The sequence below is a fragment of the Castor canadensis genome, chromosome 2 (genome assembly GCF_047511655.1).
Source record: "Castor canadensis chromosome 2, mCasCan1.hap1v2, whole genome shotgun sequence".
NCBI lineage: Eukaryota > Metazoa > Chordata > Mammalia > Rodentia > Castoridae > Castor > Castor canadensis.
This window is the reverse complement of record NC_133387.1, coordinates 174,316,561-174,334,016: the sequence shown is the minus strand read 5'-3', so window position 1 is coordinate 174,334,016 and position 17,456 is coordinate 174,316,561. Positions and strand designations below refer to the sequence as shown.

The window sequence follows — 17,456 nt, the reverse complement described above, 5'->3', positions numbered from 1 at the left end:
TTCAGTAAGTTGTTTTGGTTGAAGTAAATGAGGACAATCCTGACTTCCACCAATAGAAAGTTGGAAAAGAAACAATAAAAAAAATGTCTTTAAAAAAAAAAAAACAGGACAGGAAGGTAAAACAGTTCCTGTTTGGTGACTGGTACCAGTGGGATAGGGGAGGATATAAGGAAAAGGTATATGTTAGAAATACAGTGGCATGGCCATGATCACAAATCAGACACATGCTGAAAAGTTGATGAGCAAGGCAAAATTTACTTCTGCAGAACGGTGTGCCTCCAACCTAAATCAGGCAAGCCAGCACACACTGAGCAGGAGATCCATTCAGTTTTTATCTCTCATGCAAGTCTGCCCTTCACCCTGATGGACAGGCTTGTGTGGACGGGTTTGTGTTTACAATCTTCATGATTGGCTAAGATTGCAGTTTAGGGGAGGGCACAGGGGAAGAGCAGACATGATTGGAGAGCAGGGACAGAAACTTAATTTGGTAGGTGTACTCAAAGACAAAGAGGTGACCCATAGGGCAGGAATTCTATGATTCTGGGGAAACTGAGGACTGGAATGACTGACCTGAAATAGAAATACCAAGTATATAATTAACCCATGGGCCAAGTGGACCTTGAAGCAGAGATTCCTTTGAACAATGATTATCCTAAAACTAGCAGTTTAAGTTTTAGGACATCCAATGACAAACAATTCTCTGCTTAAAGGCAGAAACTTTACAGCCAGGCAATATGCCACTGAGCACATAGATAACTGAGGAAATTAGCTAATATCCACACAATGACAGACATATTCCATAGTGTGATACAGGGGAGGAGGGATCAACCCAGGACCCTGAAATTATGAGTCTCATGCTCTACCGACTGAGCTAGCACATTGACAAAAAGATCCAATTTAGTTAATTCTCTCAGTATAGGAGGTGAATATGGTGGAAATATTATATATTCATGTATGAAAATGGAAAAATGAGACCTGTCGAAACTATTCTAAGAATGAAGGAAAAGAGGATAAAAGAGAATGGCGGAGGGGGTAAATCTAACTAAAATATATTGTAAGCACTTTTGTAAATGTTACAATGTGTTAGGAGCTAGATTAATCTTAGGCAGTTAGGCCGGGGGCCATAGAGGAGAAATAAAGTCAGTAAGTATGTTACTGGAAAAACAGCTCTGTTCTTATATCTGGCAAGAGAATTCAAGCAAGATGCAAAGATTATAATAAAAAAAAATAAAGTTCATTAGGAAAGTAATACAGACTGAGGGTGAGTCACCTCAAGGGAGAAAAGGATGGATTAGGCTTGGAAAGTTTTAGTTGGGGTTTATTTGGCCCCTGGAATGATTTCCTGGGTTTGAGTCATTGGCTTGTTAAATGAGAGAGAGATTGCCTGTGTAAACTACCAGTTCCTTCTCTAATAAGAGCTTCTGTTTGAAATTTCTAACCTCTGCTCCATCCAGCTTCTAGATTGGGTCATTGTTTTGTTAAATACATCTGTGTAAACTCCAAGCAACCAGGCCTAGCTGACATTTAAGATGTAGTTGTATTTGAGTAGCTAACTTCAAAGCATGCCCAGACAGGGAGAAAGATGAGGACAGTTAAAATTTAAAGACAAACAGCCATCAGCGGAAGGGAAGAAGAAGCACGCCAAGACCCTATAAGAAAATTGGGTACCCAACTATCAGAAAGCTATATCCAGAGAGGGTTGCAAATCATACCCAAAATTAGGTAAAAACATTTATACACACAGCACCATGGCTCAGTCTTTCTGGGCCCCTTCCATATGGTGGGAGCATCTGACATTCTTTACTTCAATAAAACTTTCTTCTTGCCACTCATTTTCCAAGCTTGTCATTCTTCTCTTGACCCTGGACAAGACCCTGGACTGAAGAACTCAAAACCTCAAAACCAGTATCAAATGTACTCCCAGGTCAACAGTATGATGAAAAAAACCCCAAAAAACTGCTGACCTAATAAAGCATTAAAAGGTGGGGATGGGGGGAAGAAACAATTGCTCTTCTCTCTTGATGCTATCAATCTAGCAAGTTCACAGTGCTGTGTAAACTGGTATCTATTCATCCCTTCAGATACTTACTGATCATCTCTGGGGACAAAGTAGTAAACACACAGACAAAACCTGTACAGGTGATTAAACCCAAACCAAAAAAACCCCACATATAATATCAGGTAGGGGAAAAAGCAATGAAGAAAAGTGAAGAAGGGCAATAAGACAAAAGATAGTCACAGGGACTGAAGACAGGGAAGCAAGCATGTAAGAGACGAGAGATTCTTTGGAAGCATGTTTTCCCTCATATATTGCAGCTAGACCTATAAGTTAAATGTATATATAGAAACATATATGATCATATACACACACACATATGTATGTGTGTGTGTGTGTGTGTGTGTGTGTATATATATATATATATATGTATAATGAGAGAAAAAATAAAATTGTATTAGTGAGTCCTGAGGGGGCAACAGGAGGCAGGAGAGATAAAGAAAATATTAAAGAATGAAAGATATTCAACAACCCATCTATACATGAATATAATATAATGTACTGTATGGTAAGCTGTTGAATATTAGGGGAACATGGTGATAGAGAATGAGTAACGGGTGGGGAGTTAATTTGATTAAAGTGCAACATATGCAGACCTGAAGTTCCAAGGCAAAACCCCCTTGGACTATCAATATACACTTTTAAAAAATGAAGGACAGAGGAAAAAAAATGATTCTTTTTTGGGGGTGGGTATCAGTGGGAGGGGGTGGGCACAGGAAAAGTGGAAATGAGGGTATGTATAGTGAATGTAATTTGTATCCGAATATGAAAACAGAATGAAACCTGTTGAAATTGTTCTAAGAAGTGGGGGAGGAGGGAAGAGGGAGAACAATAAAGGGGGGTAAATCCACCTAAAATGTATCATAAGCACATATGTAAATATCATAATGTATCCCTCTATACAAATGCTATAAATTTTTTAAAAAGAAAAAGGGCTAGAGGTATGGCTCAAGTGGTAAAGCACCTGCCTACCAAGCACAAGGCCCTAAGTTCAATTCCAGTCCTGCAAAAAAAAAAAGAAGAAGAAGAAAGATAGACAACTCTGACTGTGAGGAGTCAATATTGCATGTTATTACCAAAAGCGAAAAAGAGAAAGTCATGCTGTGTCAGGAGAAGTCATGGGTTAACAGAAGTTGTGAATAAACAGAAGTTATGAGTAAGCAGAAGTAATGAACACTCAGAAATCAGGAATAAAAATCATGAATACATGCAAGTTACGAGTAAGCAGAAGGTATAAAATAAAGACAACAGAGGAAAGTAAGTTCAGAACGAGAGCAGTAAGAACACAGCAGGAAGGAAGACGAAGAAACCAAGAAACCAAGGCCAACAAAATAGATTACTAGGACTGCTGTGCATCCAGCACTACCTTTCAGGTCACCAGCTGCATTCAGGTCTCCAAGGGGCTCATCCCAGATGGAATATTTGCCTACATATTTATCTACAGATAAATTCCATGCTATTTAAGGTAAAGTGAGTGAGACAGGGTATGTCTCATCTCCTCTGTGTTTTTTTTTTTTTCCTGGACTTCTGGGTTTGCCCAATCCTTTGGCCTCAAATAGTGATCTCAGTCCATGAGTCTAAATGACCTTCCAACTCAGCTCTTCATAGCTGAGCTATAAATTCCTAAAAAATTACAGGGGCTGGCTGATTCTTTGCTTCATTTAGGAGTTCTAGAAACTACAACATCAGCTCATCTAGATTGGCAGTGAAAGAAGGCAAGGGACTATCACACCCTTATTACCCCCAGGCTGAAATGGGCAGAGGGAAGAAAGCACATTTCCATAGCCTGGTTGAAAGCTAGAGCCATGGAAGAGAGGATACCAAACAGCTCTGTGGTGTAAAGACCTAGCCAGTGGCAAGTATGGCAGGAATGCAATAGAAGAATGTATAACACCCCTCTCCTGGCTAAATGCAATCTGAAACCAAACCTAGGGTACAGAAAAGGGCCATGAAAGGTTGGTTTAAAGAGAGAAACAGAAAATAACCAGTCCATCACACCTTACTGTCAAAAACACTCTATGCTACAAAGAATGTGTGTATTTTGGTAATAATTTTGTAAAGATAGAACAGATTGCCCCAACACAAATACAAAATACTACACATTTCTACACATAGAAAATACTTATTAGTTTTCACTAGTGGCATCTGCCATGGATTGTTAAGGGCCAACCTGCCTGAACAGGCCACATGAGGACCTCAGAGGATAACCCATTGTGAGGAAACTTTTCTCAAGTTCTAGAATTCTCAGAGGCCCTGATTCAATATTGGGAGCTTCTGCTTAGTTTCTTCCCAGCTCGTGGGTACTCCACTGTAGAGCACTTTTCCTAAGTCCAGATGAACGAGTTCATCTTACTAATGAGTCTTTATCTGCTTGGCTCTGCCAGAGGTGAGTCTTCTACAGACAGCTAGACTTTAGGCAGATACTAGAGAGTGCCTCCTGTAAGGTGTTTCTGCCCTTAAAAAAGGAAGCCCAGTCTCTTAATTACCAGAACTAACCTGACTCAGAATCAAGAGTAATGAAATAAGACCAAACCTGAACAACTTGATTTCTCTTCGTTATGGCTTTACAGTTAGAGGGGCCCACATGCCTGGCATATCCCTATTCCTGGTTCTTTAAGCCACTCAACACTTGTAGTACCTGACATTCTGTGAGATAGGAGAATAGGCCCAGGAATTCAGTAGCAGTCCAGTGAAATCTGTCTTTACCAACCGAGTATAAGGGATTCTTGTGTAGTTAATGTGACAAAGAAAGATATGATTGGTGATGTGCCTAGAAAGTCATCTCAGAACATGGCAGGGCTATGATCCAGAGACCTGATAAGCCTCTACATCATGGCTGTGTTCATCCATGTAGTTCTTGGCATACCTTTTTGGGATACTCTATTAATGGAGGGCTGTGCCCTAGTAGAGAAAAGAGAAAACATGAGCTCTGAGCTGTTGGGTGAAACGACAAAATATTTTCTGCAATGTTGCTTTTCAGAGATTTTGCTTTCAGAAAGTTGACACCTACAAAATGGTTGAATGTACCAGTCATGTACTGAAGTAATAAATCATAAACTCTAAGAATGACTAAGAAGTAACTGATAATAAATATACATCTCTTACAGGATTCTTATAAAGCTAGAGGATGTTGGACCTTATCAGCCTAGAGATCCTACAATGCCTCTCAGCTTTTGGTTAGGACTAACAATGATTGTTATAGTCCACTTGCCCTCCTCTACATTCCTCAGTCTAATCAAAGAGTAATAATCATATGTTTTATTTGGTGCTTCCATTCAAATAAAATGAAAGTCATAAATCAGGTGTATTTGAAAATCACTAATAAAATGGATTAAAGGTAGAAGAGACTGACCAAAGAATGACCACCTAAGAATTCTGTAATTCCCAGTGTAAGATGGAAATTGATTACCTAGGCAATGGACAAGACACTTCAGTTTATCTTATTGAATACCTGACAACTCCATGAAGCAGGTGTAAATGGTATGTCAGAAAGAATCTCAATTCAGAGCTATATGATAAGATTTTTGTTTGTTTTTGCAGTACTGGTGTTTGAACTCAGGGCCTTTTGAGCTTGTTGGGCAGGCACTCTATTACTTGAGCCATGCCCCTAGCCCTGACAGGAATTTTTTAACCCAATAATTTATAGTAACTCTGCTATCTAAGTCTCTGAGCCACATGGATTAGGGAGTGGGTGGTAAGGGAGGGGGTGGGGGCAGGGGGGAGAAATGAACCAAGCCTTGTATGAACATATGAATAATAAAAGAAAAATGAATAAATAAATAAATAAATAATATAAAAAATCACATGAGCTAAACACACAAAAAAATAATAAAAATAGTATGAGTTCAGTACTTCTAAAGTAAAATTCAATAAGTATGGCTTATTGTTTTCATGGGCTTATTGCTACATAGAATAAAAAAGCTTGAATTTTCTTACTGGGAAAAAAAAAAAAAAAAAGGTCCCTTAATCCCTTTTAGCATTTATGGCCTTGGGGCTAAAGGGATAACTCAAATGGCAAGGTGCCTGTGTTGCAAGCAGGAAGCCAAGTTCAAATCCCACCAAAAAACAATGATTTGTACAGCCTTGTGAGGTACTTGTCATTTTCTAGTTTAAACTTTATCCTGTATAAAGGTTAAAACTCTCCACCAATTGTCCACTCTTGTGTGAAGCCCTGGGTTTGAGCTCTAGCACCAGAAAAGAAAAAAGAAAAAAAAAATTGCCTGCCCTCAATTTAGGAAGGGATTACTCACTCAGCCATTGGAAGCTATTTGCCTTTTCTCTCCCCTCTATCTCCTTTCACCCAGGAAGGAATTGGAGGGAAGGTTGGTGGCAGACTTCTGATGACATGAGTGAAGGTAACTTGATTCCTAATGCTGTCTTTGTCAGGGAAGTACATTCATTTCCCTGCTTTTAGTGCTTCTGATGCATGGGTGAGTGGATTCCCCTTAATATTATGTATCTTAAAATTCTTCCCTTCAGTCCTAGAGGCGGTCTCTGCACTTTTCATTAAACACTTCTGGAGTAGTTAGTTGACTTCATCCAGCATCTGTACTATCTCTAAGCACCTGCTCTAGACACCCTCCCCCCCACAAGGAAACCTAGGAATCCCCATTTGTCTCACTCCAAAGGAAAATAAGTCTTCACCCCATTCTCTCTTTCACCTTCACCATCTCTCTTCCATTCTCTATCCCAGGAACGTCAGGCCAACCTGATGAGCCTCTTGGCTCTATGAGTCGTAAAGATTCATTTCAGCAACTTTCAAGTGACTACTTTTCAGATGTTGAGGCTTTATATGAGACTTCTTCAAGCAAGAATACTTTGAGTGAGCACAGCTCGGGTGAACATGGTTCAAGTGAGCATGGTACAGGCGAGCATACTTCTAGCGAACACATGAGTGAGCATGCTTCAAATGAGCACACTATAAGTGAACACACTTCAGGTGAGCACATTTCAGGTGAGCATGCTTCAAGTGAACAGCCTTCAGGTGAAAAGTCTTCAGGTGAACACACTTCAAGTGAACCTTCAGGTGAATCTTCAGGTGAACAGTCTTCAGGTGAACAGTCTTCAGGTGAACAGTCTTCAGAACAGGTTTCAGGAGAACAGGCTTCAGGAGAACAGGCTTCAGGAGAACAAGTTTCAGGAGAACAGGCTTCAGGAGAAAAGTCTACAAGTGAACATGCTTCTAGTGAACAGTCTCCAGGTGAACAGTCTTCAGGTGAACAATCTCCAAGTGAACCGCCTTCCAGCACACCAATTTCAAGCACATCTTCAGGTGGGCCACAGTGGATGGGTACTAGTCTTTGACTTCACATGGAAAGTGGGAAACAAATCAGGAAAACCCAATTTTAGGGAAGGAGTATAGAAGAGTCATTAACACTTCACAAAGACTCCGAGGTCTCATTAGAATAATTCCAAGAGGTATGTTCTAGGCTTCACAACTTGGAGGCCCTATTTTAAGAAAAATGAAAATACAAAATTTTATATTTAAAATGCCAGTAGTTCCTTCAACTCCATTCTCCATAAGAATTATGAATACAAGTGCCTACAGGTCCCTGGAAAAGGGGCTCATGGAAGTGCAGAGTTCTGAAGACTAACACGCCATGTAAAGCACACAGACATTTTGGCTATTGGATCCAAAATGAAGTTCCCAGAACTCTAATTCTGTTGCTTTTACTTAAAAGGGGATAGGGAAGGAAGAAAAATAAGACCCAAAGTTTGAAGCCTCAAGTTACTATCAGATATAAATACTTCATATTTCACCCCATTGTGTAAGTATTCAATGTAATACTTACACAATGTGAGTTAAAAGTAATACCTTAATGTCAGTCACATGCCTAGAAAGTGGCAAACCTTGGATTCAAACTTAGGTCTGTTCAAAGCTTGAGTTCTCCCCCTCTCCCCAGCACAAACTTTTTAAAATGTCTCCTGATAGGGGATTATCACTACAATTAGTAAAAGAGCATTTCAAAGAGAATGCCATCTGTGACCTCCAATAAGGCCAATTTGGAAATGGAGAATAATGCAGACTCTTCATAGGATTGCAATGTTATAGCATCCTACCATAACTTATTTATCAAATTTGACTCCAAGTGTTTGTGTCTTATGAGTATGAGGTTTGGCAGGCAGTATGAAAAGGAACTGGTCATATGATACTTTGCTCCTAGACATGATAGAAAGGCATATCTACTCATAAAAGTCCAGGAAGCCATGGGAGAAATGAACTAGAATAAAAGCCAGTATTAGATAAATTTGGAATTCCTCAGCAATACACAAAGCATAAGAATCAAGGTATTTCCTCTGGGACAGAAAAGAGAATATGCTCTATCAGACACAGAGCCCTCAGATCCCCAATAAGAACTAAGAAATGTGTTGTATGCAGTCTACTTATCGCTTATCACCCCCTCCCCAGACATGACTCATATAAACATACCTGGACAATAAGGAAATTCCATCAGGCTTATCTTAAAATTTCAGGCACAGCATTAACTTGCCACACATGTGCTTATATGAATGATCAAGGAAAATGTCTTCGTGGAGAGGGAGTCTGCACCACTCAGAATTCTCAGCAGTGCATGTTAAAGAAGATCTATGAAGGTAGGTAGGAATTTCCTGAGGGAATCTTTGGGAGAGAACACATCAACTAACCTATGGTGGCAGGGGACTGGGGGTGGGGGAGATGAAGGAACTTGGATTCAGAAGAAACTCATTCCTTCAAGGATTAAGAATAGAATCCCAGATACTGATGTAGAGGTAGAGGCCCTTCCCAGCAGGCCTAAGACTTCTTAAAAAAAGAGGCAAGGAGCTTATGTCTTGTGTCTTCATATTAAAATATCATGTGAGTTGACCCTGAAGCTGCTGAGACATTGTAAACTCAGGACTATGTCATTTTGTGCATAGCTATAAATTCCTGGAACCTACCAGAATGTCCTGCAGATGGTAGGCATTTAGAAAATACTGAATGAATAAATTAAATGTCTACAAATCTACATTCACATTCTTTTTTTTCTTTCAAAAGAAGTTAAATTTAACAAAAAGTGAGACAAAGTTCTGGAAGCTCTCAGGGGAATATAGATTAGAGGTGCAGGGAAGTCTGAGGAGGTGGTGGCATTCAGAAAAATCTTTGGGGGAACATGTAAGATGTGGGTCAGTAGTGCTGTCTTAGCTGTACCTTAGACTCATCTGACATTAGACTCGTGAACAGTTTCTACAAGTCCCAATGTTCATGCTGCACCAACTGAAACAGAATCTCTGGAGATGGAATCCAGGCATCATTATTTTTAAAGTTCTTTGGTGATTTCAACATGCAGCCAGGATTGAAAAGAACTACCGATTCAGTCATACTGCAAGAGATGATAAAGGATATGCCAGAGACAGGGAATTACAGAAACAAAAGTCAGAAAAGTGCAGCATATAAACAGGAAAAACAGCAGAGTTTGTTGGGGGTAGCAAGTAGGGGAATAGAAAATAAATTTGGAAAGGTTGATTGGCTGAAGCCAGGTTATACAAGGCCTCCATTGTCAGTTGAAAGAGTTTGAATTTAGGAATTATGTGTAAAGGAGTGAGAGACTTGATAAAGTTAATACTAGTAATAGTTCTTTATTTACCTTCCCCCCATAGAGCAGACACATGAGATATACTTTAAAACATGCTTTTTCCTTTAATCCTCACAAAGTAGGACTTTTATTTTCTGGTTAACAGAAAGGGAACTGAAATTTGGAAAAGTGAAGTAGCTCTCTCTCAGCTCCTGACACCAAAGACCTTGACGTTAATTAATCTTAGTATTCTAGCATGGTTCTGTACACACAATAAAGGTTCTCTTAAAAGTTTGATGAATGGAAATGAAGGGACAGAAACAACATACTTTGCAAGAATAGAATTGAATGACCTTCACAACCAATTGGATGGACATGACAAAAGGGGAAATTAGGGGTAACAAAGAGTTTGAAAGGAGGTAGTACAGAAAATATATAAGGGAAACATCTGAAGAGCAAGCAATATGAGGATAGTAATGAGTTTCATCTTGGGTAGAGTAAATTTTAGATGTCTTTAGCATATCTGCATGAAGTTGACCATCAGTTAGTTAGAAATATGGAATTTAACTTGGGAGAGCAGAGATAATTGGATCTAGGTGTAACAAAGGGCAGTAGGGAGGACCTTGTCAGTAGAGTGTCAATGAAGAGGCTGTAGTCAACAGTGTCATGTACATGCAGAGAGGTCAAGAAGTATCCTGAGAAAAGGTTGCAGAATTTGATGAGTAGAACTTCCAAGTGCCCTTTGAGAGGAAGTTTCAGCATAGTGGAGTCAAGGTTCACAGTGCTAGGACCAAGATGTGAATGGGAAAGAAGTTAAGGTGAGGATACTCAGCTCTCTCTGGAGAGGTTTGTGGGGAAAAGAGAACAGTGGTAAGACAGTAGCATAGTTAAGAGAAAGTATTTTGAGTTTGGGAGAATTTGACCATGTCTGTAAATCAGAAAAATGATCTGTAGCAAGGAAGAGATTGAAGATATGAGAGGAATAGGTGAATGACGAGGGGAAGGTCCCAGAGGAGGCAGACAGAATGGAAGAGGGAGGAAAAATACATACACAGAAGTTTTGGCCATCCCTGCATGGGGATATTGGGTACTGTGGATAAAAGTTAAGGTTAGAAAAAGGAAGCTTTCTGTTAAGTCCAATCTGTCTCTGCTCATTTCAGGTGGAAAACTCCAATTTATGGTTCAGGGGTGTGAGAACATGTGCCCATCTATGAACCTTTTCTCTCATGGAACAAGGATGCAAATTATATGCTGTCGGAATCAACCTTTCTGCAACAAGATCTAGAAGCCCTGCTTCTTGCTTCTTACTCTGACTCAGGCAGCAGAGAGCTTCCATTACCCTATTTGGCTCAACTTATACTCAGCTTCTGCAACTAATCACATCTGCCTCTGCCTGAGCATCATACAGGATGCTCAAATACTTTATCTTTCCTTTCCTATTCATTCTTCTCTGTCCTCTGTCTTCCCTCTCCTCTTTCTTTCCCTCTTTCAATATTTCAGATTTTCTTTTTTCAATAAATTACTCATAGCTAAAGAACATAGGCTCCAACTGACTTCTTTTCTCATCAGTCCAGTTGCAGGATCTGTCTGATTTTCCTTCCACTCCCCATTAAGGTGGATACTTTCTGTAACCATTCCATATTCATGAAAGTGAAGGGAACACCCAAGGCAGAAACAAACAGGAATGCAAAGTAGGTATCACTCTTTTATGGAGCTTAACAATATTGTAGGAATTTCTCTCCCCCCAACTCCCCATACTTTTCCATCCCTATTTTCCTCCACACCCTCCCACTTGTAATATACAGAACTCGACCCTTTGGCTCATGAGACTTTTCAGTCTTCATTATCATAATGAGAATAAAATGATTCTTTTTATTTATTGCCTGTATAGATATGCAGCAATTCAAAACACTTAAATTATTTCACACAATGTTACTACTGAACATAATGGGGCAGGTGGAATACTTGAATAATACCTTATGGTATTTTCATATACATGGTCTCATCTGATCCTCAGGAGTCCTTATTTTATAAATAAGGAAATGTGACATAAGTGTTTTTATTTATACTCCATGTTATTCCTTATTGACCAAGGTTGCAGAACTAATGGCAAAAACCAAATATGCATGACCTCAATCTGAGCCATTTCCTCACACTGAATATTACCTACAATGGTTTTTCCAAGACCAAAATCAATCCTCTCCTCCTATGCAAGCTCACCTCCATTCAGTCATTACTTCCACTTACCTCAGAGTTTAAAGGCTACTGGTATCAGCTGGTGGTCTTAATGTATTTTGCAAAGTAAATTTTGATATTGGTATTAAAATTTGCTTTAAGGAAAATTAAAACTTAATATTGGTATCAAAATTCCCTTTTTAATACCAGGACTTTTGGTCTCATACTTAAGTACATCAAGAAACAAAGTCAGTTTTACTACATGTAAAATTTAAAATCCACATATTTATCTTGAATAATGTATAATTTTTATACACAAACATATATGAAATGACCCTTCTCCAAAAAAAAACTGGTAGCAGACTCTGTAGGCTAAAAGAAAATGGAACTTATCTGGGCAAGAAGAGAAATGAAAGAAAATCTGCCAACATTGTTGACTTTTTTGAGGAGAGGAGATAAATAGCTATAGGTGTTGAGAAAATAAAAGTTCAAATGTGTTGTTAAAATTTAAGGGCCAAGTCCACTTAGGTCCTGGGAAGGATCTGCTTACTTCCACTATAAAAAAAAATGTAAAGGTCAGGTTGCCTGGACCTGCTACCCTGCAGTAAGACCAACCTGGATGACTCAGGGCCTTACTCAAGTGATGCCCCTCCATGAAACAATAAAGTCTGAAAGCTGAGCTTTTATCTATTCTCATAATAAAGGCTTGAAAAGTGGTTAAAGAACATGAAATGAGATTCTTGGATTCCCAGTAAATACCAGTTTCAGTGTGGCGTGTCATTTAAAACAAACTGCAGTCCTGTGCCAGTGGCTCTTGCCCATAATCCTAGCTACTCAGGAGGCAGAGATCAGGAGGACTGAGGTTCAAAGCCAGCCCAGGCAAATGAGTTTGCGAACCTCTATCTCGAAAAAACCCTTCACAAAAAAGGGCTGGTGAAGTGGCTCAAGGTGTAGGCTCTGAGTTCAAACCCCAGCACCACAAACACAAAACTGCAATTTCAACAATACTTTCTTTGCCTAAAGAAACAAAATCTTTTTTCTTAAAAACAAAAATCTCAGAAGAAAACCTTGGGAGATGAGAAAGAAGTATGTCTAAAAGTAAAGTCTGAAGAATCATCTGCATGAAATGAAACATTAAAATACAGTTAACAGGGCCGTCACCTTGAGCCACTCCACTAGCCCTATTTTTTTTTTTTGAAGGGTTTTTCGAGATAGAGTTTTGTGGAACTGTTTGCCCAGGTTGGCTTTGAACCACGATCCTCCTGATCTCTGCCTCCTGAGTAGCTAGGATTATAAGCCTGAGCCACCAGCGCCCAGCTGACACATCTTTTGAGAACCTAAATTCTCTGATTATTTACTTTGACTTCAAATTCAGAAGGTATTCAACAGTCTTCAGAAACCTAAGAAGTGCTTGAAATAACTATAGTCATCTTGCTAATTCAAACTTTACAAATAATTCCATTGGAATTAAGTCAGCACAGGAAAATCCATTTTTATTCAGCACAGTTGAAGAACTCAACACAAAGAATCTGTTAGTGCCATTTTTATACGTACAGAAAAATTCTAAATCTGTTAACTGTTTCATACCAGCGCAAAAAGAAACCATGGAAATGGAAGACACAGACATTGAAGACTCCTTACATAGACCATGGTGCAGAAGTTTTACAAACTGAGTGTTCTAACTGCAGACGAGATAAATAAGGACCTTTAGGTCTCTTTTTCTCTTCAAGAGAAAAATATTTTATCTGTATTTGAATGTCTGCAAATAAACTTTTTTAAGGCGAATCCTCAGCCTAGTTGGAGACATCAAGTGTTTGAAGAGAATGAGAACCCTTTTGACCTCATGATTGTATTTGTCACTTTCTGGACCCAGCAGAACAGTCATCACCCTAAAGTCAACAGCCATCACTGTTTTCTTTGGAGCAGTGACTGGTGAGATGTGTTGCTCTTTTGTTTCTACCAAAGGTAACATTGTCAAGTTTTTTTCTTTTTCCTTGTTAAATACATGATAAATTTGAGAAGCACATTATCAGGATATACTGTATCGACCTCTCCCTCTCTTCTTCCTTGGTAAATTTTTGGTCTGATTGGATGAGAGGGTCCAATTAGATTTATAAATGTCATGGTGAAGAAGTACCTCAGTGATGTTTATTTAAAAAAACTGATCTTTGGGGGTTAACAAGCCAGCCTGGTAGGATGTTTTCTATCATCATTTAACCAGTAATGGTTCTAAAAGCTTTGAGATCTACATGGCCTTAGACCTATTTTAATGACTGTATTAACTTACAAGCTCAGGTAGTATTTTTCTTAAGGCACACTGGCTGAATGTTGGCATGTGTAGCAAAGTGTTTACTTTCTTTAAATAATGAGCTCTGTAATATTTATGTTTCTAACAGTCTGTATAGTTAGATGTCTTTCTTCAAAGGAGGACTTTTCACAGTTATGGGACTTTCTTGTTTTCAGGGTCATAAGATGCCTTGCCTTTTTACTTTTCCCTTAAAGTCAATGCAGGTGAGGGTGGGTGGATAGAGATGTTTAGCATGTTACATGTAGTTGGGTGGGAGAGAGGGCTGTTAGTAATTTTTTTTTTCATCTTGCTTAAATACTGTCCATTAGCTCTCATGCCTGGCCAGCAAAAAAACAAAAAAGCTTTAAGTATGGAATACATGACTCAATTCTTTTTTTTTTCCCTAAAGAAAAGTTAATGCAGAATTTGGTAAAATTAACAGAGGCATGTTGCCTGATGTAAGAATGACTAAGTTAAATCTCTTAATTTTTATTATTTGTCCAAGGAAACTGATAAGAATGTGTACCTCCCTTGGCTGCAGGAGCCACCCTGCACATCTGGGTTACCTGGGGTGCCAGCGCTTTCTGCCTAGTTGTGAATGAACTGGCATTGCTGTGGCAGTGTGGACCCTGCATTTCAGTGTATGGAAGGGAAAATTACCCAAATGTTTAGGCAAAGCGAGTGTTTCTCATTTTTATTTTTATCCCCCTCCCTCTTTTGCCTTTTACTTTTAAACCTTACATGCTAATATTGCAGGCCACAGACATGATAGGCAATGAGCAAGTGAGGAACTAATGGAAAAGTGTTTAAAACTCCTGCGTTCACTAACAGGTTTCTGAATGTACTGCTGTGGCCCACAGAGAGGCTCGAGAAGAGAGCAAGCAGATGCTGTAGACTTTAAATAATAAGCTACTGCAGACTTAAAGTTGTTGTCTCTGTGAACTTTAAAATTGTTCCTGTGCAGCTTATTTTATTTTTATTTAATCAAATAAACGAGGGTTTTTTCCATAGGGGGAAAAAAAAGACATAAATAAGGAACGTTTGGCAAAAAGTCTCTAAGCTACATTCAATGGTAACTCTTCTTTAAAGCTACAAGAGCAACAAATTCTAGGACAGAATGAAGTCTTTGGAAGCTCTTATAAGCTAGCTGAAACAGGAAAACTGGCTATCTGAAGAAATGTCAAGATTATAGAAAAACAAACATTTCACAACATATGAAGTCACTATGTTATAAACAGATTTTAAAGCTGTGAATTTACATAAGCTTTTCCTAGCTAATCCAAATTATATGTGAAGTGAGCTTTTTTCCTGTAAAGTTATTATCTTAATGAAGCTATGAAAAGGCTCTAATGTATGAACTGTATCCTGTTTTTATAAGGCTCATTACAAAAGAAAATCTAGAGAATGATGGGGCTAAAGAAAGTTTTATTTCTTGATAATTTTCCTAACTATAGTTAAAATACAGTGAATAAACAGTATGATTTAGTTATAAAAATGAAGAGCTCAGAGCCGGGCATGGTGGTTCACACCTGTAATCCTAGCTACTCAGAAGGCACAGATCAGGAGGATTGTGGTTTGAAGCCATCCCTGGCAAATAGTTCACGAGACCCTATCTCAATAAAACCCTTCACAAAAAAAAGGCTGGTGGAGTGGCTCAAGGAATAGGCCCTGAGTTCAAATCCCAGGACCGCAACAACAACAAAAAAAAAAGTAAGATCAAAGATATGGTCAAACATCCCAGAATAGATCAGTCCTCATTCTACCACTGGGATATGATTTGAGCAGCTGCTTATCAAAATTGAGCTTCAGATGACTGAGGATGTACCTCAATGGTAGAGCACTTACGTAGCTTACACAAAGCCCTGGGTTTGGTCCCCACTACCTCATGAGGAAAAAAAAATTGAGCCTCAGTCCCTAATCAGTGAAATAAAAGCACTTAATAGATCGTTAACACTCCTGTTTCTGTGTATTTCCTTCCCCTACTATTAAGATATTTTTATTAGAACAGTTTTTCTTTAAGATAATGTATGCTTACATAATGGAAGTTGTTTAGAATTTGATATTAACTATTGGATTATCCTTAATATTCTGTATTATATATCCATAGTTACATATCCATAATAAAGGAAAATAACATAGTATCTATAATTATTACAATTTTATTGCAGTTGAACTCAGCTCTTAGGGAAGGTGCTTTAAACTTGAACAAATATATATTTTTGTATTAGGTATATAATACATAGTCACTTAAGTTTCTTAACATCCTATATTAATAACCAAAAACTTTGAGGTTAAATATATGTATTTTAGAAGTAATGGTTTGTATCAATTTCCTAATAGGTGTAGTTTTTTTAAAGTGTTCGCATGTATCATTTTAAAAATCCAAAATAATAGTATAATACTTAATATTATACATTACATAAAATGTAATATTATACATTTGAGTAAAATTTATAAGGAAGAAATTATAGCTAAGTAGATGACCTTAGGAAGAGAAAGTTTTTCTTAGAAAAGAAAGGTGATGGTAATGGTGGTATAAATAAAAATAGTGTTTATATCAATATCAAATTTAAGAAAAATAAATGTAGAAGAAATACTTTGTGATAACACAAATGTGAAAAATAAGTGATATGTTCCTTGACAAATGGCAATTAATATAACTGAGTATGTTCTTGCCTATAATGAGCAAGTTCCGATCAACCTGATTCTTAAGTTTTCTTATCTGCTAAATAAAAAATACTTCTATTACCTTAAAGGATGGTTTTGAGAATTCTGTAAGATAACAAAATAAGAGTTGCTCAATTAATTCACTCTGAATCATAAATAACATACCAATTATTTTGAAAATGCATGGTGATAAATTTTAACCATATTTCAATTACTTTCTTCAGGATAATAAAGTTAATTGGTAGACTGGAGGTGTAGCTCAAGTGGTAAAGCACCTGCTTTGCAAGCACAAAACCCTGAGTTCAAAAGTTTAAACCCCAGTCCCACCAAAAAAAACAAAAACAACAAAAAAAACCCCAGGGTTTGTATTGGTCCCAGGTGTCAGTGGTCACACCTGTTATCCTTGCTCATTGGGAGGGTGACATCAGGAAGACCACAGTTCCAAGCCAGGCTGAGCAAAGAGTTCGAGAGCCCATCTTCAAAATAATCAGAGCAAAAATAGACTGGAGCAATGGCTCAAGTGGTAGAGTGCCTGCTTTGTAAGCCTGAAGACCTAAATTAAAACTCCAGTCCTACCCCTCCCCACAAAAAAAAAAAGACATCCATCAATTGCAGAGTATGGACTTTAGTTGGGTCTGATTCAAAACTGTAAAAAATAAGAATTGAAACATTTGAACACTGATAACAATGAAGAGTAGTGGAAAAAGGATGAGCTTCTCAATAACCAGTGCTAAACTGC

General features: G+C 38.2%; 1 protein-coding gene and 1 pseudogene across 1 annotated transcript; both read left to right on the top strand.

Annotated features, from left to right (window-relative positions):
* The first annotated feature begins 4,390 nt into the window (after positions 1 to 4,390).
* On the top strand, positions 4,391 to 10,902 carry Acrv1 (acrosomal vesicle protein 1). The gene is made up of 5 exons (XM_020185447.2): positions 4,391 to 4,442; positions 6,750 to 7,218; positions 7,303 to 7,328; positions 8,531 to 8,650; positions 10,749 to 10,902. Exons 1-5 carry the CDS (start codon positions 4,391 to 4,393, stop codon positions 10,871 to 10,873), a joined length of 792 nt encoding a protein of 263 aa, XP_020041036.1. The 3' UTR covers positions 10,874 to 10,902.
* Positions 10,903 to 11,272: 370 nt separating this feature from the next.
* On the top strand, positions 11,273 to 15,284 carry LOC109700310 (THAP domain-containing protein 5-like; annotated as a pseudogene).
* The last annotated feature ends 2,172 nt before the right edge of the window (positions 15,285 to 17,456 follow it).